The sequence below is a fragment of the Lactuca serriola genome, chromosome 6, assembly GCF_051521515.1.
Source record: "Lactuca serriola cultivar US96UC23 chromosome 6, Lser_US96UC23_V15, whole genome shotgun sequence".
Classification (NCBI taxonomy): Eukaryota; Viridiplantae; Streptophyta; class Magnoliopsida; order Asterales; family Asteraceae; genus Lactuca; species Lactuca serriola.
The window spans coordinates 167,874,998-167,884,637 of record NC_136413.1 but is presented as its reverse complement, the minus strand read 5'-3'; the positions used below and the strand labels follow the sequence as shown (position 1 = coordinate 167,884,637).

Genomic DNA, 9,640 nt, shown 5'->3' with positions numbered 1-9,640 from the left:
TGCTAACATATCAAGGGCATTCCAACCTGACCGTTTATTGGGCCCAAGGGTATCACATACCAAGGATGAATCAACCCGTTTTATATTAGCATTCCAACCTGATGGTTCATTAGGCCTGCGATCTTCCAACCTGATAGTTGATTGGATCCGATGTGATTATATGATATATGGTGAGACTAGATTGCTTTGTGCATCAGTAAATAAGCCTGGGGTATTCCAACCCGATGGTTGACTAGGCCCGACTTGTTTGGTATTCAAACCTGATGGTTGATTGGACCAAGCCGCTTATGATACAAGGTTATTCCATCCCGGAGATGATTGAGCCCATCTTAGACATGCCTGGTATTCTAGCCCAAGGCTGATTAGGCTAGGCATTTATATTTGAGCATGCTTGTTGTATATGTTATCTGTTTGTGTGGTGGTATTTTGAGGGAACTCACTAAACGTTTTACTTACAGTTTCAGTTTACGATTTCAGGTATCTCGGAGGACCGTGGCAAAGCGATGGCGTGACCGTACACATCCTTTGTTTTACAACTGATTGGATCTTGGGAGAATCTGATTTTACATAATGTTTGGAAATACTAATTTTGTAAACACTGTTATTAGTAAAATGGTTGTATTGAAAAGTTCAAATTTGTTGAAATTTTTGGGATGTTATAGTTGGTGAACCATCGCCTCCCTTTAAAGAATTGTTATAACTCTTGGAGAATTAACTGATAAAACACCAACTAGTAACTTCCATCAATAAATAACCTTTACACCATTAGTCTTGCTTATATCTTCAATGATAATATGTAAAACAAGTAGATGCAATTATGAATCTAACAAATTGATTATACAAAAGTAGTTACAATGTAGTTTTTTTTTCCTTATTACAACCTTGCACTTTTTTTACATGTTATGGATTAGATAGGGTCTTTATTATAGTTAAATTGACATAGTATGTTTTTGATAACTAAGTTTATTCTTTTTGTAAACAGGTAAGATCATGTTTTATTCCTATCATTTACAATTAAGATCTTTTCTTTTGTACCGGTTGAAATGATGATTTTTTCAAATAAAAAGGTCAAAAAGAACATGGTGTTTTGTATTTTCCGGTTGGTTTATAATTAGAAAGAGAATCCAATATTATCTTAATATATCATGGAAGCGTAATATCGAGTCTAAGTAAGTGACACATCTGCAACTTAGTTGGTAAATAAATGTTATATCTGGGTGAATATTTAATGGTAAATATATAATATAAAATCAATTAGTAAATAAATTTTTGAAGTACAATTATTGCTAATATTTTGAATATGTAAGAAAATATTGTGATCAAAAGATGTATGCTACATAAATAACTTTTAAAATACAATTAATTGGTAAGTAGTTTGGTTAAAAGTAACATAACATTGTAGCGCTTTTAAGATCCCAAAACACTAAATAAACTTTTTACATATGTTTTAAAATTTTCATAAATCATTAAATCCTTTGACTAACAAAGCCACAAGAGATATATCGTGAGTGGCTTAAAACTCTAACAACGCTACGAGAGCTCAAAAGCTTCGAGTATAATCTACACTTCTTTTTATGTGGCATGTTTATTCCTGATATTTCTACATGTTTTTATATGATATACTAGGTATGATCGGCAATCATATGTAGGTTGGATAAGCAAGGGAACAATTATAAAAAGTTTTTAGTTTGATAGTATTATGTTTTGAGTGGTATTTCTACGTTTAGGTGCTTCTTTTAAAGAGGTAAAATGTTTGTATTCTGTGGACCATATCTACAAATATATAGAAGAAGAAGTGGACCAAACATATGCGGTTTGCAAGAAGAAGATTGTTTCTTTTATAAAGTTTGTAGGTTGCTGAAATAAATTGCAATTTAACTTAAAAGATGTTTTCAACACTAAAATTAAAATAATCATATTTTTACAACATTGAAACTAAATTAATCACCACAATTTTAAATTTTTGCAACAATAATAGCCAAAATCTTTTTGAAATAAAGTACTACATGTTATGCCATTTTTTTAAATGGAAAATGTGTATTAAAAAGGAAAAACCAGTGTTGGCTTGATAGTTGACAATAGAAAAATGGAACACAAACAAAAAAACAAGCTAAATACAGTTAGAGTGTACTGAACTATGAAAACAACAATACATTTAAAAATCTCTTTTTAGCATTGTAATTCAAGCACCTCGCTAATAGTTATTATTATGAGTTCGAAGGTCAGGTACATTTTGGTGACACTTGAAGAATTAAATTGCGTGATATTACCTTGTGTAATTTTTGGATGATTTTATCCTTGACTTTCTATTAATGGATTAAGGTGGTAGATCAAGGTGGTGTCCAACTCCATCAATACACTATTTGTTTCTTCCGGTCATCAGTGCTAAATTAAGTTGTTATTGGTTCTAGTTATGGAAGTACATTACTATTCTTGGGATAATGAGCTTCAAATTACGACAAAGTTGTTGCAAGTCTTAGTGTGGTGTGACCTCTTCTAGGTTGTTATTTGTGGTGCTATCTTTTGTCTTGGGTGTCTAAAGTCCACGATTATCGTTTCTAGATAGGTGAAGGGGCATAGCCTATTTGATTTTCCCTTATAACTGATGCATTGGAAAGGAGGGGATTGGGAAACATGCATCATAACACCAAAACCACCACGAGCCATCATTCACTCCTTACTCCTACACCATTAAATTTGACATCATAAGAAGAGTTACATTCCATTTAATGAGGAATCATACAAACCTACAATATGATTGAGGGTTTTCAAGATTGGCATAAGGCGATAGTCAGTAGAGGGCGGAGGTGACCAGGGACGACGAACAAAGGGCTACGACAACAAGTAGATGACGGCGACATCGAGAAGGGGTCGACTAATGTTTTTCGTCAGCGAGGGTTTCCTTACAACTATTCACTGACGGTGATCTACTAGTGGCTTGTTAGATCAGTGACATTGTTCTCCAGTGGTTAGATGAAGTTTTAAAAAAAGGAGAAAGGAGAAGGACGAGGCAACAATGATAAGTTTGGAAATGTGTGTTTTAATTATGTATACTTTAGAAATGCTAAGTCCATGTCCTCTATGATAAGAGGACGTGCAGTCATTTTGATGTCTGTGGTCTTAATATTATTTTATATTCAATTTAAATAATAAATAAGACCTTTTTATTAATATATTTTTTTGTGTAAAAAAAGTGTCAAAAAAAGCATGAAAGTAATATTTATCTTAAAAGTTAAATAGTGTCACTAAAACCTATAAATGTTTTAGTGGTATAATCGAAAAGTGTCAATAAGACCCAATAAAACTACACCAAAAATGTCACTAAAGGCCTTTAGTGACATCTTGTTTGTGTCGTTGATTGTTTATGGGGCCTTTTGTGACACTAATTCGGTTTTCAATAGCATTTTTTCAATGCCACGAAATATCATTTTATTTTACTTGTAGTGTAAATATAAAGTTTGATTTAGGCATCCTCATTTAGTAAGAAAAGGTTACAACTTACATGCCATGAAATTTTAAAGTGTAAGATAAAATATCCAACTCATGATATTTCGATGATAATGGTAGTATTTGCACAAAAGATTAGGCAATATTATCTTTATGAGGCAACATAAAAATTATTCAATAATCAAATGTTCGTGCTGTAGCAAAGACGGTTAACATTAGTATCCCTAAAAGTGAAAATATAAAGGGGTGGTATTTTTTCAAATCAAATGTTCGTGTTCCAAATACCAAGATTGTTATTTCAAGGTGACATGTGATTGAGTTTGATCTATAAAAAAGATGATTCATGACCAGTTGGTATGTATGATATGCACATGGTGAATCATTTAATGCACATGGTGTGGTAAACATTTGGAATCTTAGTAAGAAAACTATCATTATGTCGTTGTATGCTCAATCTCATAATTGGTACTTTGTAAATGGTTATAAGTTCCACATGGGGGAATATGGTAAACGATGTGTAGTAAACAAAGAGGGTAAGATGCACTAAAATGAAAAAGCCCTAATACATCAAACAACCGAGAAATCTGAATCACAAGAACAATCTTAGTTCAAGCGGAATAGAACTAAGATATCAAACCACAATCAATCACATGCAATGAAAAATACCAAGAAAAAAAGTAGATCAAAAGAGACAGAGATTTACATGGAAAACTCAAATCGGGAAAAAAAACCACGAGCAGAGGAAGCCGAGAACCAATCCATTACAAATATTGTAGTGTTTACAGAGCTTGATAAAATAGATTACAATTAGCTATAATGATTTGGTGAAAAAAGGGAAAAACCCTAGAAAATGTCATTCAAGAAAGATAGAAGAAGAAAAAGAAGTCTTCAAAACTCTATCTTACTTAATTTTCCAGCGTTCAATGAGATTAAAAAGGAAAAAGGTTTGACCAATTTGGTCCTTCAAGAATGGAATATTTGCATTTATGGAACAAATCATTTTTAGACCCAAAGACACCCATTTTAGACCTAGTCCTTTTTAGACCTGAAACAACCATTTTAGATCTGGTGTCCTTTTCAGACCCAAAAACAACCAAACTAGACATGGATTGCTGAAAAGACAATATAGCTTTTGAACTAAGTAGAACTCATCAATTTTGGAAGACATATTTTCACAGAATGTGTAACGAATAATTATTGTGTATGTATTAGAGGGGAGTTGGAAGAAATACAATCCCAACTTGAGGCCTGAAGAACAAAAGACAATCACAACTTAAAGCCCAAATTGTTGAATTCATAAGAAGCTTCGGGAATACCCCTCTAGCAATCGACCTAATGTTTCTTAGGTTATTGTTGTAAATACTTTTTCATTTTTATACATTAATTTTATGTTTGTATTTAGAAGTTGTTAAAGCTTCTGTTGTTAATAGTTACTTCTTACATTTATGTTTATTGTCTTTGTGTATGATTTGAAACATAATTTGGTCATTTACATTTTATTTTTCTGCCAAAATGCTTGGGGGAACTCCATTCCTTTTTCAAGGATCCCCACCAAGGGGGAAAACAGTTTGGAACTTCCAAGCTGTCATCTAAAATGTGTCACAAAGTTTACCGGAAATTTCGTTTCAAATGCATGGATTTCCGCCCTTTTAACCGTCGGAAAAAGCATGCCTTCATAGTAATTTTTTGAACCGATGATTTTAAGGGTAGGGGTGGGTGGTTGTGGCTACAAAATAATTAGAAGTGTTTGTAGGATGGAAGCATTAATTTGGAATTTTTATGGCAACATAAGCAATTGCCACATAGGCATATATATATAATTAAACAAATGGGAACCTACATAACCGTTTCATAGATAGACATATTCAAATTTTCCAATAAAAATATAAACATATTCATTAAAAAAACTAAGTAGATTACTATTACTAGCAATTTACTTCTTTGTATAAAGTATTTTACATAACACAACACCTCGCTATAAGCTCCTGTTTGTTCAATATAATCTATTTTATTCCTGTCAAATAATAAAAAAAAAATTGTACAATTGTCAACGCCTTCTAGATTTGCCTTTATAGAAACTTTGGAATTTAATCTTCTGATTGGCCAATGGAAATAAGAAAATAACAAAATTTACATGATATTTTATCCATTTCACTATCAGTTGTCAACAATTTTATTGGTATATATATATATATATATATATATATATATATATATATATATATATATATATATATATATATATATATAACGAAAACAAAATTAAAAGAAGAACTACATGAAAAAAGTAACGATCATGAAAACTCAAATAAAAAGAAATATCATGCAAGACACAAGCGGAACACATGCTTCGCTTAGAATTACCATCTTACCTATAATTTTATGTTCATTATTGTCACTCCCTCTTGTGATGCGTTGTAATATTTGTTAAAGATATTTTGTTATATATGTTTTTATGTATGTTTTGTGCATTTGTGTGTGTATGCACGTGTATATGTTTTTGAAGTATAAAATTAAATAGGAAATGAGTTGGGTTCGTATTAATATCAAGATGGAGTTGGGAAAGTTTACACGTAGGGCTTTTTAGTCCTTACGCGAAGATTGCAATGTTGTTGAGGACTCTCACAACCTGGTTTACACATGTCATGACTTGCCGGTGGTGGTGAGATGACTAACTAGGAGGTGGTGTTGGTGGTGAAGGAAGCTGACTTAGGAGGTGATGGTGGAGACTTGCCATGAATATTAGGTGTAGGTGGTGGAGGAGACTTCGGAGGTGGTGATGGTGACTTTCCATGAATGGGTGGTGGTGGTTTAGATATTGGATCAGGTATAGGAAGTTTAGGTATAGGAAGTTTAGGTATTGGAAGTTTAGGTATCGGAATAGGAAGCCCTGATTTAGGAGGTGGAGGTGATTTAGGAGGTTCAGGTTCTTTCTCAATAGGAGGTTTGGGCTCCTTCTTCTTAGGAGGCTTGGGTTCCTTTTTCTTTGGAGGTTTGGGTTCGTTCTTCTTAGGAGGTTTTGGTTCTTTTCTCTTAGGGGGCCTGGGTTCCTTCTTCTGAGGGGGTTTGGGTTCCTTATTTTTAGGAGGTTTGGGTACCTTTCCTTTACGAGGTCTGCGTTTCTTCTTCTTAGGAGGTTTGCATCCCTTTCCTTTAGGAGGTCTGCGTTTCTTCTTCTTCGGAGGTCTGGGTTTCTTTCTCTTAGGAGGACTGGGCTCCTTGTCCTTTGGAGGTTGGCGTTTTTTCTTTTTAGGAGGTTTGGGTTCCTTTTTCTTAGGAGGCGAGGGTGGCAAAACAGGTGGTATTAATGGAGACGTGGGTGGCAAAGGAGGTGGTATTAATGGTGGTGTCGGAGGTGGTAATGGAATAATACTGCTATGGATGGATTCTTGTGGATCCGGTTGGGAGAATGAAGACTTGTCGTGAATTGGATACTGAAGAGTCTGATATGGTTTCATATCTGCAGTGGTCGGTAAAATGAAGCTTAGAGAAACTACTACTACAACAAGAGATACAATGAGAGAGGCCATTGTATGCCATTTCCCGTTTCTTGATTCCATTTTCACTGCATATGTTTCCACTTATGCATGTCCCCTCTTTATAGCCAAATCTTTTGCCGTAAAAGTACTTTTATAACCTTTAGTATATAAGACGTTTAAATTATGACAAAAAGTAACAGATCTTATAAGAAAGCTTGACATAAAAATTTATCATATCAAAATTCTTGCGTAATTTAATAGTTGCAACAACTAAAAACTAAAAATATACGATACATTGTTCATATTAATAAAAAGATAAATGTTTACTTTTTGGTAATTTATTGAACATGTGTCGTGGTTATGGCTAGATACAAATAGATGTGGTGGTTGAAAATTAGTATTATAGATAAAAATACACGATACATTATTCATATTGATAAAAATATAAATTATGTTGTTTTTTATAATTTGCTTATATCGAATACTATTAAGCATTTTGTAAGTTGTTATATACACCCTAATCCAGCTGCAAACGAAAAACATAAAATTATAATAATAATGTAAAGTTGGAAAAAGTATTTACAACGGTCTATGTTTATGTTGACAAAAACTTTTGAATTAAGACTTTTGGTGGAGCTATTCACATAAATAAAAAGAATAAGAAATGTACATATCTATCCGTTTCATTATAGATGAAGGAAATTAAGTAAACTACCTTCATAAATCATGCCTTAATTTCGGAACAGAGGATTCTAGTGAAACATTATTTATTTTGGAGAAGTCGGTAAATATAGTTTCGAATTTGGAATCTGACACCGTACATTCCGGAGAGATAGTACAATCTGAAAAATGGAAGTTAAAATCGTATATACAGTACTAATTAATATACTGGACACAAATTCCGGACACATATTTCGAACACCAAAAATCTAAATTTTCCTTTTGTATATAATATATAGTTTTCCAATTTAGTTATTCACCTAAAACCAAAATCCTTAATTATCTATTATAACTATTCGAAGAGGAATTTCTTAACAACATGATGAAGAAAGCTTTGCCAACTTTCTCATTTACCCACACAACCTTGGGGAGACAAACCTTATAGTTACACAAACATCAAATTTGATATTAACTCTATTTTGTGGCGATTGGATATGTGTTAAAATAATTTTGTTTCAAAATTTAGGAATTTTTTAAAAATGTATTATGTTTTTACAACTAATTGTTTTATTTTTCCCAAAAAAAATGTAGCTCCATGCATTCATAGGTTGTTTGATGTTTTTCATCTTTATATCTAGTGTCTGTCTAAGAGGGGACTACTTACATAAAATGTTCACAAAAGTTGCTATGCACGGAAACAACTGTGTCTATATCGTTTTATATTCGTTTTGCATGGGCGTGACAAATAATATCGACTCTTGTACCTGGTTCCTGATAAGGTTAAATGAAGCTTTCAGTAACGCTAGGGAAGTATTGTTGATAACCAATATGGACGATGTGATAACTTCTTCCCTAGGTCACGTATTCCCTTATTCTTAGCATGAAAATTGTTGTAAGAATGTAGCAATGCATGTGCACTGAAGAGTTGGTCGAAACCGAACATTTAAACGTTTGTTCTACCATACATGCAAATTATGTATTATGTTTGATTTTGAAGAAACATTTTGTCGGCTAACCCCGACCGCATGTGAGGTGCTTACCAACATCGATCATGTAAAATGATAATCTGAAGAATATGGAGTTAGGAACAAAACAAAGTTTTCTTCTTCTTGTAATAATTATAAGAATAGTATGAAGGCTTTAAGAACAAAACAAAGTTTTTTTTTTTTTTTAAATGAGAGTTCAGTTAAAGTATCAACTTCTTCCTGCTTTGATCTTAACACTTTAAGAGAAAAAACTAGAGAAAATATGGAGTTAGGAAGCCCACAATTTCCTGGTTCTTAGTTAGCTAAAGAAGAGATACATGGAAGCCTTTTAATCATCTTAATCAAAGTACATACTCATTGACTCTTGATGTTTTAAGACACCATGCCTCTAGGTACTAGCAACAAACGGCTAAAAGTATAAGAACATGACTTTATGATAAAATAAATGACAAGATGTCTTCTTGTCCCTTTATGGACTCCCTGAATATTTTATAAAACGAAGAAGCTAGTTTTTCTATAAAAACTCTTCTAACTTTTTATATCTTGTAAAACATATAAATCTATATCAGACAAAAAAAATCCTTTTAGTCTAAAAAGATGTACATGACATAATAAATTATACCGTATGATAAATTTTAATAACATTAAAAATTAATATTTTCAAGAAATAAATAATTTACAACTAATTACAAGATATATATTTATTATCAAGAACCAAATACTTATAAATAATATATTTGTATCAATTTGTTGTTAATATGACCCTTTAGGATCACTAATTCGCTAACCATATCATTCTATAATGAATTTTGGGAATAAAGATATTTCATCATGATGAGTACTAAACAATTAAATGAGATGGTTTAGTATTGTGGGAGCACAGGACAAAGACAATTCTTACTTAGGAAAAGTAGAAGCAAGTGGCGGTAATCACACTTATTTGCTGAGTTTGTGATTTCGGAGATCAAATCCTAAGCGGTGGAGAATTGTAACTCCCACGAATTTGGCCTAGATGTTTTAAGTGATTTCAATAATAACTAGTAAAACCCCCTGCACATTGCCACAATT

General features: G+C 32.4%; 1 protein-coding gene across 1 annotated transcript; it reads right to left on the bottom strand.

The window, feature by feature from the left end:
- Positions 1-5,965: 5,965 nt before the first annotated feature.
- On the bottom strand, positions 5,966-7,029 carry LOC145057328 (uncharacterized). The gene has a single exon (XM_079005141.1). The coding sequence runs from the start codon at positions 7,005-7,007 to the stop codon at positions 6,123-6,125; it is 885 nt and encodes a 294-aa protein (XP_078861267.1). The 5' UTR covers positions 7,008-7,029; the 3' UTR covers positions 5,966-6,122.
- Between the last annotated feature and the right edge of the window lie 2,611 nt (positions 7,030-9,640).